This window comes from Chelonus insularis, unplaced genomic scaffold (genome assembly GCF_013357705.1).
Source record: "Chelonus insularis isolate UGA/USDA-ARS -01 unplaced genomic scaffold, ASM1335770v1 contig_94_pilon, whole genome shotgun sequence".
In the NCBI taxonomy this organism is placed as follows: Eukaryota; Metazoa; Arthropoda; class Insecta; order Hymenoptera; family Braconidae; genus Chelonus; species Chelonus insularis.
In genome coordinates, this window is record NW_023276783.1 from 978,409 (window position 1) to 995,695 (window position 17,287).

General features: G+C 30.9%; 1 protein-coding gene and 1 long non-coding RNA gene across 2 annotated transcripts in view; one reads left to right on the forward strand and one right to left on the reverse strand.

Moving 5' to 3' along the window:
- LOC118073019 (uncharacterized) overlaps window positions 1-1,591 on the reverse strand; it is a 32,078-nt gene extending 30,487 nt beyond the window's left edge. Inside the window, exon 1 of the long non-coding RNA XR_004691057.1 lies at window positions 1,450-1,591. This is a non-coding gene — a long non-coding RNA (uncharacterized lncRNA). The remainder of the gene's footprint in view (window positions 1-1,449) is intronic.
- Window positions 1,592-4,496: 2,905 nt separating this feature from the next.
- Window positions 4,497-5,313, forward strand: LOC118073017 (uncharacterized). The gene is made up of 2 exons (XM_035093296.1): window positions 4,497-4,668; window positions 4,855-5,313. Exons 1-2 carry the CDS (start codon window positions 4,602-4,604, stop codon window positions 5,202-5,204), a joined length of 417 nt encoding a protein of 138 aa, XP_034949187.1. The 5' UTR covers window positions 4,497-4,601; the 3' UTR covers window positions 5,205-5,313.
- Window positions 5,314-17,287: the final 11,974 nt, after the last annotated feature.

Consider the following 17,287-nt stretch of genomic DNA (forward strand, 5'->3'; position numbering starts at 1 on the left):
ATGCTCGCCAGCCCGCTATCGATGAGGCATAAACTTAATTTTACCGTACGCTCTCCGACTACCAACAATTCTGGCGATGGATATTTATTACTAACCACATCGATAATCTAATAGGTCAATTGCCAATTATTTCCATTGTGCTGTGGTCTTGATTATTCAAACTAGGTATACAAGATGGGATATATACTCTCAAGTTAAGTCAACAACCTGTAGATAGTAAGTACTCAGTCAAGTAAATAATTCCGTGAGGAAATATCATTTATTTATTTTGAAATACCAATCAACGAATGATTAATGCTAATAAGATAGAATGGATGATAACTCACTTAGGAATATTGAAAATGTATGATTATTATAAAAATTTTATCATAGAAATAACAGTAATGTAAAGGTATAAGAATAAATATTTTCTTAATCAAAAAAAAAAGTGAAACAAGGATTAGCATTAAAATAATTATCAAAACACTATGGATGTTGAATATTGCTAAATAAATGTTAACAGAAGATAAAAGCTTTTTATTGGCTTTTTTCTTCCAATAAGAAACTTTAACAGAAGAAAATTTTAATGAAAATTTTTCGACTGAGAGAGTACTCTTCGTTACACGAAAAAATATTTTTCTGAGTTTGTGTTAACATTTATGTGTAACGCAAATAGGAAGATACTATAATATTCACCAGTAAACTGATGAATAAGCATAGCAGTACTGTATGTATAATTTACGAATGCTCTTTGCTTTGAAAGCCTTTGATCCTCAGAGATAATTAGGTGGATTTACTAGAACAAAATGATGACAGTTAAATAAATCCAACGTCAATATAAATATAAATATATATATATCCAAGTGAATTATTTACTAAAAAGCTTTCATAGTATTTAAGAATGTAAAATTCCTCTCACAGCTTTTTTGCTAGTACATAGCTTTTTATACTCCTCTCAGACATCATTCAGAAAAATCATAAAATACTGGAGTTGTGTATTAATGAAAGTATGAGAGTCCAGTCTCTATTCCAATTTTTGTTTCCATTTAATGTTGAAAAGTTATGTTCATATATATTTTGCTAAAAAATTCGCAACTTTGAGATGTAGTATTGCTTGGCTAAGAACGCAACAGACAACTCGGGATTTAATTAAGGTACTGAGAAAACATCAAAGTGAGCAGCTGCTCAGAAATAATTCAAGTAGGGACTAGATGTCATAGATGATTTATAAAATTATTTAATAAAGTCATTTCTGTGAAAAAAAGACTTCTGATGTGATGTTGCATCAAAGTATTTCTTATTCGGGTGATAATTGATTTATCAACGCCATCAAAGCTATCATAACAATGAAATAAATATGTACAAAGTAGACCCATAGAACAGGTGGCATAGCATTAATTAAGTCGTGCATCTTATTCATAACTTAGTCAAAGCAACCTTAATGTACATTCAACTATTGATAAACCTTACCATGTCGCTGGCTCGCATATTGTCCCATGAAAATTTAATCGGCCACTGCACTGCCAAACAGATTCCACGAATTTCCATAGAAATTATGCAACAACCCCGATCGATGCTTCCCGTGTACTTTCAAACTCTATATAGGTCGAAAGAGATTCCAACTGCAATAAAAATAAAAATTACAATTAAAAACAGAACAGCTAACCTGAAATACGATTCCTGTGATTGATATGAGAGTGTCAGTAACAAATCAAACTTCATCGCGTGCTTTCTCTACTGTATTGGAAATGAATATTTAGGCTGAATATTTTATAGGTAAAAAAAATATTCTAGGAAAATCTGTGCCAGAGAATTTTAAATTTAACTTATAAATATTTTATCTAAACTTTCTTTTTGAGTTGTTTTTTTTTTAAATTAGTAAAATTGCAAACTTTGAAATTTTTTTTGGTGTATTTCTTTTACAGTGATTTATATTTTAAATAACAGTTGCGAGAACATTGACAAAAAAATTTGATAATTAACAATAAATTAATATCGATATTGATCAATAAAGTTCCTTTCATAGATGTTATAAAAAGATTTTTATGTCACAGCTCTCTATAAAAATAATGAAAAAAAAAATTCAGATTCTCTATGACCCACTTCTTTTTCTAATTTAGCAAACATTCGTTATTTGTTTTGTGGCAGTGACAATATTTAACATACTTTAAGTTAAGTCGGTTTTTGCAACAAAGTTTTCTTCTATTACTACTTGGAAACAAACATAAACATTTAGTACCATTCTCACAGTTTGTATATTCGTATTCACTTTGAAGTAGTCCTTGTATATGAAAAACAAAAAAAACCCTGTAAAGACTAGAGTGAAATTGCCGAGTGTTGCGAGAGTTATGTTCCACTAATAACCATGGGAACACCCTAGTTCATATTGCTAGCAAGATTCTGTTACTGAAGTCAAGGTAAAATGAGTAAACAAAAAAAATAAACTTGAGACATGTTTATTTTAAAAGTTTGATGTAAAATTTGAACTTAATCTAGTGAATGTACAGTGTAAATAAAGACACTACACATCGAAATGAGCCACCATGAGTTCGATTCCCCTGGTGTTAAACTTTCTAAAAAATTCGAATAATTTATGAACATGATCGGTAAACTACCCCATTTGGTGTGCATGTATTACACCCCCTGGTGCTTGAGCTCTCGTACGCCCATTCCATTATTGCCACTTCGGGACGCGAGAAATATATAAATGCACTCCCTCCGGACGTGGATGGACTTCTCTAGGGAGAAAGTGAGTTCGAGTAAAGACCCAGGAGGCCATCAAGTCAAAGAGAGCCAAAGTGGAATCGCAAGTTCTTTCGTATCAATTTTATTAGAATCATAATAATAATGATAATAATAACGCCAAAGAGGACACTGTCACAGTGAGACATCACGATGTGGATTGGGGGTGAGTAAAACTGTCGCGACTCGACACTGTACAGTGGGGTCGACAAGGGGGTTCTGAAGCTGGGGCAAAACGAGAGAGAGTTGAGGGTTGCCAGAATGAAATTCCCCGGTGAGAGAGACACGCCCTACAGGTCGATACCAGAATATATCCATATCTACGTTGAGGGGAAAATAATATTGTAATAGAAAAATCATTTTTCAGGAAGCGAATGACTTGCAAGAGCTTTTTTCCTCGAGACTTTGATGAATAAAAAGGATAATCGTGTATGTGATAAGTAGTCTTTTAAGATAATGTGTCACAGTTGGGATATTAGTATTAGAGTAAATTTGAGTAAATTAGAATTCATTTGATTTTAGATGCTAATTAAGGTTAAGATTCAATTTCATTAAGTTGTAAAAGGGAAATTATTCAAATGTCATTATCATTACTTTGAGCCCCCTTACCCAATAATAAATAAGAAAAAAATTTGAGTCAGTTACTACTAGATATTTAAATACATAATAAATTTTAATTCTGAGGTAAATAATGTAAATTTCAGCCAATAATAAAGAGGAATAAGTACACATTTTAATTCTAGTGTTGATCTTTTGGACTCCATGTTGTCTATTAATTCAATATTAAAACTGTTTTCGAAAAAAAAAAATTTTCTTCACTTTCAGTTTAGAAACCTTGCAGATTTTCGATACATACATTTAAAATCTAACCTAGAAATTTATTGTTTATATTATTAGATCATTGAACTTATTGGCAAACATCCATATTTATTTAACATATGATACAAGAATTCTATTACTCCAATGTTAGATCTGTTATTTGAAGTTTTATATTTCCTTTAGTAAATATAAACAATGAAAACGAATGTATTATACACTGTCAACAATAAATTCGTATTAAACTTCATCGAGAAATATGTAAATAATAAACTATTTCTCACAAACATATATAAATATTATTTTATTATAAGAAAATGTCAATAAATATTATGTATTCTATCCAATAAAAATAAATATTTATCTCACTAGATTTAACCTTCAAAAATAATAAATACAATTTTTAAACAAAAAAATTCTTCAAAAAGACTCTTTATGAGCTATAGTATCTATAAATTGGTTATGTGTCATTTTTGTGTAAATTGGGGAATAATATGTTTTTAATTTTCTGAAAAATACTGCGTAATTCAACAGTATTTATTCGTTCAAAATAAAGAAAAAATTTCAATGATTCTCGTCAATTTTATTTCACAATAATAAACCATATCTGCTAAATACTTAGGCAAGTCTGTTAATTACCAGATAAAATACTTCAAAATGGATGTTTAGTGTATTTAACTCTGATTATATTTATTAGACAATATTATTGAGATGTTAATTAACACTACAAGTGATAACTAATATGCGTCATTAAACCACATTATCTGAACGCACAAAAACATCATTTTAAAAACCTCAACCTAAGAATGAATAAATGATTAAAAAAAGAAATTATACACAGTTTAAATATTTGATAATTTCTCAACAGTCAAAACCTTGAAGATTAACATCTCTATGTTTTTCAGTGAGTCTTCTTTACGCCAGTCCATTACCATTATCGAAGCAGTGTATATAATACCAGCTGTTTTTGACACAAATTTCAGTTGAGTTTCGACAGCTTGATAAGAAGCACAAACTTATTACATAAATTTATTGTCAATCGTTGTTCGTTGTAATATATAATCATGCAACGTTTTCTTCAAGTTCTGTTTTTTATTACTATCATATCTGCAGTTTTTGCTTCCTCAGCTTGTAAGTACATAATAATTTCTATAAATATTTTTTTTTCATTTCTAAATCTACAATCATCATCGTCTAGCCAAAAAATCCAATATTTCAACATCTTTGTATTGATCATTAATTCTTTTTTAAATTTATTATGAATTTATATTTAAAAAAATTATTTCATACTTATTGTTATTGTTTTTGTTTATTCAGTACCAGACGGTTGTAACGAAGGAAAAGTTTGGACTACTGCGAGTCAAGACCATTGCTACCGTTGTGAATGTCGTGACAATTTAAGTCATTGTACGAAAATACCACAACCATGTCAGGCAGAAGGTTCTTTCGCTGAATTTCATAGTTATCCATACATTCCGGAACCACCAAGTGGCCAACTGTTTCATGGATCAACAGACGGTCCATCGAATCCTTGGACAGGAACAACAGAACCGGAACCAAAATATGATCAAACTGTTGGTATTGGAATACCTTCCCGGTTTCAACGCACATGGAAATTCATCCCACCAACACCGGTCTATATCGAAAACCCAGCTTACAAAAAATAAATTTCCTAAAATGGTTTGTAAAATATGAAAAGTATTGATTAAACATTGATAATAATACACAAGGAAATATGTAATTAATGATTTTCAATAGAATCATTTCCGTTGAAAAGAATTTTTTTTTTCAAATAATTTAGTTCCAGTAATAAGTATAACCTATCCTTTTCATTTCCGTTCACATTTCTCTAGTATTTTCTCGTTGCTCTGACGTTATATCTCTCTATAATCTTCAACTGTCACATGTCCCTATAGTTTTCTTTTTACTTCCTCTCTGGTGTTCTCCTTGTACTTGCCTTTCATGTTCCCTCAATTCAAAAGATCAAATTCCACGAGCTCAGGATGTTATCCAATTTTTCAAAAAAAGTTTTTTAGATCTCGTAAGCTCTAAATCCTTCGACTTCAAGTGACATTCGATGAATGGTTTAATCACGCGAAAAGTATTATCCTATTGGAATATACCATCCTGTATTCATTTTACTTAAATACTATACTAATCTCTAATCCACTACTAAGTAATTATTATTATTATTATTTTTTTTTATTTCAATGTTTAGTTTTAAAGCAAGTGTATTAATGAAGCCAAATGAAATAACTTCAAAAAAATGAGTGTTATTTATTACTGAGATTACACACATTTATTTCAAAGCTAATAGTAGATGTCTTTTTTTTTAGAGAAGAGTAACTGTTGTAATAATGATTATACTTGACGTAATTTACTATTTAGAAATGGAGATTATACCTTTCATAAAACATTGTAAAAGAATATTCATATGAATGCAAATAAAATTTATGAAATAAAGTTTTTGATTTCAATTGTCGAGGTGAATATACTTTAGCGAATGTCAGAACAATGTAGATTGAATGTAGTCGGAGGATAAAGTAGCATTCTTGAATAATTTCTTTAGAATTATTACTGTACTCATATCCAAAAATGTAGAGACGTCAAGTTCGTCAACGGAACAGTGAAAATAGACAAACTTCAACCCTGCCTCGAGAATTTTAATTATTCGAGCGGCAGAATGCGATTAAACAAAAGAAACGAAGAGCAATGTAGTGAAAACGTTGGGACAAGGGGAGCAACCAAGTGAATGAGAACATTGAGAATTCTCGGACTGACGTTTTAGTCTGGAATTTTCTGTGAGTGGAAAATATTGAACACAATATAGCATAATGAAAAGAACACAATTCTAAGAAAAATTATTATTCACTTTTATAAGCTTAAGTAATAAATAAAACAAAGATTCAAAAAAAAAAAGGTACTTAAGATATTCTTCTGGCAGTTTATGATAGAAGATAATGGATTTTCTTTAATGAAAAAAATCAAATGTCATTATTATTATTCTCTTCTCCTTCTGGTGCTGCTTTTGAAGAACAGCTACTGAATACAATTTATTTTGCCTTTTCTCCATAATACCTTCTTCCATTTTGTTTTCTTTCATGGCAATTTACTAAAATGCTATTTACAATCGAAATCCCAGTCAAGTGATCTAAGTGCATGAATTCCATCGTCTATAAGGAGAAGATTATACGTATACGTGCATCTAAAAGATGGAATAAACATAGACTATGTAAGAACTTCCTCTTATAGAAGTACAGAATAATAAAAGCAGAAAAATATGGTAAATATTGTAAATGTATAGCTCGAATACGCCATGCTGCTTGAATTGGCTCAAAAAGTATTCAGTAACAAACACAGCATGAGAGAAAGATAAAGTTAAACGAAAACCTGTCCACCAAATTGGATTCTTGAGACAGGCAAGCAAGTCAGACAACTTTAAACGTCTATTAAAGGAACTTTGGATATATATGCTGCATGAAACTTGTTAGGTGAATTGAACTACATACCTATCAAGTCAACAAACAGAAAACACACGAGAGTATGCAAAAAATGTATTTTTTTATTTTTTTTTTCAAATCGTTTACTATTTTTTTCTCAATAAAAAATCCTCTCAATTTTCGGTCTATAAAGCCATAGAATTTTTATCGAAATTTACGATACGAAAAATAACCCTTGAATTTTCGCATCGAATTCGTACATAATCGACACTCGATTTTGTGCTCTATAGACTTCACATGGGCCTTTGTGAGTACCAAACGTAAAACTCGTTCGATTTAGTACCAATACCGTAACTGCCGATGGTAGTCGACATTTACTTTTCTTCCTCCCTTATACAACCATTTACGTCCATACATTTAAAAACTTTTTCTATATATTTTTTTTAATATCTCCAAAAGCTCTTTATGAGATGTTCGTAAATAACCGCTAGATGAAGATATTTTTACTCAGAAGGTAATTTGGTAGCATCAAAAAAATCTCTTTTAGAGCAAATGTTTGATCGAAATCATGTCAGTCAGTCAATTTTAATTCAACTATTTGAAAACGAAATACTTGATAAATAAATTCAAAAGCTTTTGTATGTAGTATTTGAAATAGAAAATTTTTTTATTTTTTAATTTCATATGCTAAAATATTCCAGCAAAAAAATATAAATTCCACTCTTCACATTTAAACCGTTTGAGAAGATTTGCCAAATGTAGTAGAAATTTGAAAAATTTCGTTCTACTTTCGAACGATTATAATTTTTTTTCATACAATTTATAGTGCAAAAAATACTCAACTAGGATTGTGACAAAATGTAACATCCAATGAAGGTATAAAGTTACTCAATAATACAATGATGTCTGTTTACAACTTTCAGGACATCAAGTATTGTCATCACAACGGTTCTCACTGCAGAATTTCACCGAAGTAAAGATTGCAGGGGGTTCGAATATTTATATGGATATTTATAAATGAAGATGTCTACATACATAAAATACCATCGTCACTGTAATGCTGTCATTTGGTCAGCTATTTCATAAAAGCTTACGGAATTTCCATTATTTTATGTCCATATCTTCATATAAATATGTGAACAGTCATACAGAAATAATAAAAAAAAAAAATGAAACAACATCATTAAATAAGTAATCAAATGCAAAATCTTTAACAATACAGTAATTATTTGACAATTTTATTAACACGTCATTAAATGAAAAATTATTGTAATTACTTCTGTTATTTTTATTTTGTTAATACGTTTTTAATGCTGAAAAAGTCTATTTTAATACAATAATATATTTGATACATTTTTTAGAATCATGACTTCATTTTTCTGTTCTTTTATTTTAAAAATTAATGTGCTCTATTTTGTTCCAATAATTTTGTCGTTTAATTAGTGAACATCAACATGAATATTCTATTTGTAAGAAAAATTATAGAGTAACGACTATGTTAATGATCTTTAATTAAAACATAATTATCTAGCTTCAAATTAACCGAATGTAAATAAGTTAAATTAAAGATTAAAATAAAATAGAGATGTTAGTAAAAAAGAAAAGTATTTTGCATGTACTTTAAAGTTAATAAAATTAATTCAATTCCTGTAATATGCTTCAAATAACCGCAACAGATCCAGTTACCTTCATATTGATTGTCAAAAAGTATTTAGAAAAATCTAGAACACAATCGTTTTTCTTGTTCAGTTCAGCGAACATCGTCACTTAATATTTTTTGTACGTTTTTTGTCTTTAACAGTATAGAACGAAGGTGGATACCAAACTCAGAATGTTCCTTCAAAGTTACCGCTCTGGGCTAACTGTACTGTTCGATAAAAGTTCGACGAAAAGTCCAATCGTGTGGAAGGGCCATTAGATGGAAGCTTGTGGCAACTTTGGAATACTCGTTTTAAAAATGTATAGTTACGACGCGACAGAAAAGTGTGTGGGTTTGCACACATAAATGACGCAATTACCAACGCTCTCAAACTCTTACTGGGTACATATGCACTGTTACTGATAAATCCACTGAACCAGATGAAGTTTGTCAGAAGAAAAAAGTTTCTTTGCCACTTATATACACCAAAGAGATTCGTTTTAGTTTCTCTCAGTGTGGTTTTTTCACCATTTGAGCAAATAAAAAAAAAACCTTCGGACACTTAATTAACGCGTTTTTGGAAAAAGGTATCTCTGGTTTTTGTTTTACAAATAAAATTGCTTACATTTTTCTTTGAAAATAAAACTTTTTACGAGAAAACAAATTTTTATGTCAAGAAAAAAAACCATAAAAAAGTACTTCATCTCAATTAAAATACAAAAAAAATTTTTTAATTAATTGCCAACATTAGATAAATGAAGGTAATTTTAAACGAATCTGTATTGAAAATTTTCTACAAAGTTTAATACGGTGCATCCTCTGATATTTTAGATGATGCAAGACTTCTAAACTTCTGACATTGATCCTTTACGAAATTAAACTATCGCGACGTATATAAGAACAATTAAATTACGCGCTTGAAAATTTCGCTTGCATCGATAAGTAATTTGCGAACTAAACTCATTGTCGAACGTACAGCGTCGTAAGGGTTAGAAATTTCCCGCAAAGCATCAGCAACGGGAAAACTTTCTCCATCAAAGTACTCAAGCATGTTCTAGCATATTATTTCGCACGCATAGCAAGTTAGTTTCCATCTTACGACAGATCGAGTCTAGTTAGATGAAGTGGGAGTGAGTCGCGAAACTCGACTTATGAATTATCATGTCAAAGCCGAACAGTATTGAAGGACGCTTGGGAATGAGAGATTTGAATCTGGTCGACATTTATGCGAGTTTGAATAATTCCCTGGGCAGTAAATCGATGTAGAAAGCTGAATGGTTAGAACATTTCAACTCAAACAACTATTTAGATAATAAAATACAACGATATTCCAACTAATATACATCCAACAACACAGTCACAAAATCCTCATTTCCCTCGAGATATTGTCTCTTAGCAGTAAAACATTCACCTAACGAAAAGCACTTTTCTTTGTTCACACTAAGAATTTGTTTAAGTAACTTCGCAGACTCACTTGTATAACTTGAGCGTAAATTTTTGAAATACGATACGCGAGGTTAATGGACACGGGACCAAAATTCCCTAAAGTAAACCATCCAGATATACATCGTACTGTCTACAGAAGTACAACTTTCCACGAGGGTAGATAACCCTTGAAAAAATTGAATATTTGACTGTCAACTTCAGCTATTGTCGAAACTTCTAAAAGGGGTATGAAGGAATGAAGATTAAAATTTTTAGGATGATTTAAGATCTTGAAAACAATTGTCGACAATCTTTTTTTTTGGTGTGTTTCTTTCATTCTTTCACGCAAAAAGATAAATTAATTCATTAAAAAATTTATTTCTTATTCTAAAGAACAAATTCTCTGAAAAGTTAATTTTTCTGATTAAGTAGAAACACCATACTATATTTTCCCCCCTTTTCTGTATTATCTTTAGTAATTTAATAAATGACTTTTACACTTGAAAATAAAGTAATATTATTTTAAAAATCTAAACTAACAATTAAACTTGACTTGATGTAGAAAAGCCATTCACGAATGATGTTAAGAAGATTTTCTCTCTGTGTGCATAAATCCTAATTAAGGCCGGATTGCATAAGGATTTGCTGGAAACGTCAATATGAAGGGTAGATTAGCAATAAGCACAAACGTAAGCTTTTGCTTTAATTCTTGGATTGATCTATGATAATGACAATATTATTGAAATTATTATAATAATAATTTCAATACATATTAAAATCAAAAATAATTATTCTTCGATATTATCACATATTTTAAAAATAAAATCTTATTTATTCTTCCAACTTCAAAGATGAATGGAGTATAGATACTAAAGGTGAATCAGCATTGATTCGTTAGTCCTAGGTAGGAATATAATCGGGTAAATTATCAAGAAAGATCAATAACAATTACTTATTGACAAGCAGAATATTAGTAGAGGGATTCATAGACTTAATACATGTATATATCAGTGGAGAATTTCAAATCAAGTTCAGAGAATAATCCTTAGTGTGTAAGCCTCTACACTCTCTGCAGAGTTCCCCTAATTTCTAAGCGAACTACCTATTGAACATTGATGATGATTGGTCAATTTGCTTGTACACACACAACAGTATTAGATCAGCCCTTTTATCAAACAGTTGGCAATATAATGAGAGATACAGATGCATGAAAGAGAAGAAAAATTTTACTAATTCAAGGGAATTTCACCAATTTGTTAATAATGAGTCATATGGTTGATTGAATTTACGAAATAAACCCATTTAGTCTCTTCTGGTTTTTGATACTTCACAGTGGGTCGTTCACTGCAGTCTGTCTTCCTAATGATGGCAGATAGATTAATTTCATTTGTACACAATGAAAGCATTGATTTACACTTTTGTACTCCATTTTTTCAAGTCTTTATGATTGGTAACAAAAGCTTTTGATTAAAAAATCTTCAACACGAAAAGAACGTTATTATTTTATGAAAAAGTTTAAAAATAAATTTGTTAAAATGCTTATTTTTTGCGGAATAAATATTTTATAATGGATAATAAATTTAATGTGGCAAAAAATTTTAAAAACTTCTTTTTTATAATTAAAGTATTAAATTTAAAATTAGACCACTTGAATGAATAATGTATTTTTCACAACAATATTCATTTTCAGTGGAGAAACTTTTTTTCAACGACTGTGAAATTCTTTATTTTATTTAAATGGAAAAAAATGAATTCTAAGTGCTCATTATTTAGAGAAAAAGAAAAAGAAGAGCAATCAAAAGTTTAAAGAAAGTTTAATTGAGAATGATTGTTGTTTTCAATTCAAAATTATTTCGTGGGTTTATCATTAACATTTGTTAGTAACCAAGATTGATAATAAATTGAATTTCAAAGTAGTCATCAAGGTAAGTTCATTATAATCCTAACTGGATACTACATGTAGCACTTAATTATAAATTTAATTGACCTACAACTTTGTTTTCAAACAAAACAACATTTTTATACGAACAAAGATTGACAAATAATCTGATTAAATTAAAGTTAAACACCAGACATATTTTGAGAAAAAAAAGTTTAGTAATTCCATTGGATTTATTCGACAAAATAAATAAAACTTTTGAAGGGAATGTCTGTTACTTTATTTCATAATTTGAGAACATTGAAAAGAAATGGGAATGAAAGTTTAACTGTCAACGAAAGGGAAGGACAAAGAACGTCTCGTAGAATTCAGAGCTGGATTCCAAAGTTCGCGAAGGGCCAACTTTGCGCATTAATTTCGAAACATCAGCCGGAGGGAATGGTGAAGTAAGGCAGCACTAGGATTTAACTAAGCCCTCAGGGGACAACGCAGTCAAGCAAGTCCTTTTCTGGCATGTTCGGGAGGACAGGCAGCAAAAGGAGGAACAGGGAAAAGGGTTAATCGAGACCGGCGCACAGCCATACATACAGCTCTGTCCTAATTTGGTCTACATTACGAGTCTCACCCAAGCTTGCCGCCAATTTTCGCCCTCCAAATTAATTCATCGAGGTCTTAAACCACGACCTTAATGTGCTCCAAACTCCATTGGAACACGGCAATTTAACAATGTAACGTCTTCATTATTTTCCTATTACTTAAAGTAATTTTTAGAAATTTTTTCTTTCCCCCTTATCAACTCAAACATTCTTAAACTAGTTGTTTTGTTATCTTGACTAAGAAAAAAAAGTAAAAAAAAAAAAAACAGTAGCTCACGCACTCAGGAAGCGACGCATTTATTTGCCTAAGGGATGAACGGCCTTGTCGAGATTGAAGATTGCGTGGGACACGGGCAAGCTGCCATTAAAATGGAGAGACTCAGAGTCCCCTAGCATAAGCGTAATGCATGCAAGCTTGTTTCTTTAGCAAGCACAAGTCTTTCTAGAAAAATGTCAGCGTAAAACGAGAAAATAGGGAAGAATTTCGTAACTCGGCTGGCTTGGTACGCACAAAAGACACGTACATTCGCGTTTCTCGTCACGGACATGTTACGTCCAACCTTGCAATGAACGTTGGTATTTTCTTTTACTCATTCTTTCCATCTTCCTTAGATGGATGTGACCCATGTATAGACTCTATACATATATACAATAACGTTACATCGGGCGGAAAAAAAAATTCCCTCAGAGTTTTACGGGAAACGCCCTATTGTTGATTCCAACGCGACGCCGCAACAAACATCCTCTGTACTGCTGCTTACTCTTCTCTCCTCTCAACCTTTCCAACACACTAGAAATAACCCTCGAGATATAAACTTATGGAAAATTTACCATAAATTTTCTCCAGATTTGAATATACGTTTTTATGTATACAATTCAGTTTATATTAAGATTATATGATACAAATATTCAGTATAATAAACAGATAACGACTATACAAACACTTGGAATTTCCATCACCTCTAACCTCAAGCAGTTTCGTGGTTTGTAGATTAACGTCTGCGAAAACTGTAGACATATAATTTCACACAGAAACCACTAGTGTAGATATTTCAACGACAGATGCTAAGGAAGCCAGACATTGGTTTGGTTTAAAATGCAGTGCTGGCTACTGCATGGACAAACGTAAAATGTTCTTTTTCTCTTTTATGAGAATAAAACCCGACCCGGGCAAGACTGTAAAACTGGGAGGACCAAGTAGAAATGCCAGGGTGCGAGGAGACGCATAGTGGCGCCAAGATAAAGGGGTTGAGAAGAGGACATGTACAATTCTTGTATACAAACGAGTCGCGAGACTTGGCGCCGACTAGACAGAATTCTGTAAAGATAGATGAGATGAGAGGGTTGGCCCCAGTAGTTCTAACAGGAGGTGGTGGTCGACAAACGGACACGAGAGGAAAGAAAAACGTTCATGTATAAGAGCTAGTGAGAATAAAATAACCTTGTGCTTGGATGAGTATACTCCACCGAAGAGGGCGATTTTCCAGCTTCATTTTGCTTCGATATTTTATATAAAAAAGTCCGTTGTAGTGATGAAAAAAAAATGTGATATACTTGATCAAGTTTTGAATAAAATTCACAAGCATCTAGAATATAATGGAAATAATTAAACTCACTGGATATTAATGAATTAATATTTAATTAATTGTTATTTATTGAAGTGCAAATTAAAGCCATTCCAATAAATAATCTTTTGGCACATTTTCCCAAATTGTATAGAGTTGAAAATGAATAAATATTTTAGCGATCTAACGACTTACCGACAATAGTGAATATTTTATTCAATACTGCAATATTACCCATTTAACTCATAATGTATGACGATAAATTCTCTATTTCAAGTATCGCAAAATTTTAAATGTAGACATTATTTTTAACTGACACTTTTATTATCTGCAAAATGTTGATTCACTATCCTAAAACGATCAAACCCCTTACGTAGTTAAAAAGTGTTTAGCACAATTCTTTTTATCACTTTCTTAATATCTATTATCATTAAACGCAAAACTTTTTATTGCGATTGTACTAGTGATAATAGTGGAGACAGAGTTTTGATGAAGGGATACGACCCTTTTTATTCTTTACCCTCGTTATCTTTGAGTTGATTCCAAACATAGCTTATGCAGGATAAAGTATTAAAAGCACTGTTAAAAAGGGGACAGAAATTAAACGAAATACGCCCTTTGATTTGTCATTTTTCGTAATTAGATAGTTAAATACAGAGATGAGAAAATAGAAGTAAAAGCGGCTCTGATCTCAGCACTCATACTGCATAAATTGTCGTCGTTAATTCTGTTGAGTAAATATAACTCTTCGAATAAGCTGTTGAATCAACTTTGAGTAAATAATTATACATGTATAGAAAGAGTTATTTCAAATATTTCGTGGCAAGTTTTCATCTTCTTTTTTCTCTAAAAAATGATGATGATTACTTTTTTTTTGATTTCTTTTATTTTAAAATCAACACCATCAGCACACAAGATCTACATTCCGTGAATTTCAACTCTAAAGAAAGAAAAATGCTGAGTGAAGAAATGTATATAAAAGTTTTAATGATGTTTATCGACTTATTTATATTCGTTTCACTGGTGTATGACGTTGTTGAGTTAAGTACATGCACCATTACGCATTCAACTATCATAAAACTACTTTTCAGTTAAAAACTTGTTCAAATTTTTTTTTTTTTTTATACCCTAATATATGTATTTATATATTCACTATGACAATATGAGTATTTATAGGAACCGCAGAAGAGACACGTTGACATGAAGAAATAAATAAAAAAATGAAAGAAAAAAAAAAACGCCCGAAAAATAATGACAGAACACAACATCATTTCGAAAGCTTTAGAGGATTATTGGTATCGAGACGAAAACAAAAAAATACTGGCAATAGAGGTCCCCATGATTATTATAGAGATGTCCCGAAGGATTTAACCCTCCACAGTAACAACATCCACCGCTTCATATTCCTCCCCCTACTTTAACCCTCCTTTTATTTTCATCTTCTTCTGTCTGACAAATCACACATTTTATCACCGTGAAAGTTTTAAAATTTCGCTTCTAAATAAATCCCTTGTCGTTCATGTAACTGCGAGCTTAGTCATGATTGAATAATTTTAAATGAGTATATTATTTTGAATACAAACTCGAAAAAATTCTCCATGGAATCAATTAATTTATTTAGTTTTTTTTTTTTTGTAATGCTATATCAACTTTAAGGTAATTAGCACTTGCTTACTTATTTCAAAATAATTTTTTAATAATAATCGATAACTCAAAGATCACTAGAGTCTTGCAAGAAAAATATATAATTTAAATTTACTGAATTTTATGAGAGTAATAAAAATAAATATTTAAAAGATAGAAAGCTTTATAGGTCTAATAAAAATGAATAATTAAAAAATCTAAACCCAATGAAAATAAATTGTGTAAGGGTAGGAAAAATGTCTTAATATAAAAGAATTTACGTCAGTTGATCGGAGGAGTTGGGAATTATTACATAAATAAAACTATGGGAAAGAAAAAAGAAATTAGATGGCACCTATATAGGTTTGATAGCCATTAACGACTTCATTTTCTCTATTTTTTTCCCCATTTTGTTTTCCCTCTAGATAGGCGACAAGTTTCACCCCTGAATATATATAGGCAGAACATCAGCAATCTCTTACCACTATTCTCATTCCGAGACACATTCACAAGGGTCACCTCTTCTTCGGGACATTCTTTTCACCCCGATCCGGATGTCTCAGCTTGGATCAATGCTGAACAAAGCTTACAGGGGTGCAAAAACTATCCTGAGGGATTTCGACTGAAGAGAAGAAAGGAATCTAACGAGTCTAGGGTTGCTGCTCTGGTTTTCCTTAGTGGTTTGCTTTGATAATACTTCTGTGACGAGATCATAGGTGTGTTGGCAAACAATGATGCGAATTCTCTGGTCACGTAGTGAAAGAAGACACCTATTTCAGCCTGACAAAATGTGATGGATGTTACTGACTCAGATTGCCCAATAACATCCAAGACTAACGACCCTCTGATGACATGAAAAAAATTACATCCGTCTGATAAATCTCATCCCCAATATACTGTCAACACTGATTGAAAATTTTTTACATCGACTTGATAACTAACTCGAATATTTGAGTTGACAATTAAAATGTTGAGGGAAAATAACTAATTAAGCTCTGGTTGAATAATGGTTTTATATTTTATAAAATAAATCATTTTGTAGATAAGAAATTCACAATATTCTGTATTCAATAGTTTTCATCACTTTGGAGATAAGCATTTATTAAATCTTGTTTTAAATAATGTTGATATTTTTCATAATATTTACTACCTCATGCAGTTTATTATAAAAATACAGTATTAATGAAAAAATTGAATTAATTAATGTAAAACCTGTCTTAAAACACCTGACATTTCGTATTATTATTAAAGTCAATGAATAAAATTTTGATATTTGAATTGGATAAAAATTAATGGTGTCTTTAATAATAAATTATTTCCACAATTAGCTGTCATTCATGAATCACCAGGTCAATAATGATAATAGAAGTAATCTCAAACAATAAAATAATTATGTGAAATATGAAATGATGAGAATTCTGTACTTATAACAAAAGAGAATGTCAGAACGATCAAAATAATCCGTGGGATTCATTATTATTCGAACACTGGAGTCGTGACGTTGGAACTAAGTCGGTGCAAATTATTGGAAATTCACAGATTCACGACACTCGAAGAAATCAGATTCACGCCGTAAGCTCGAG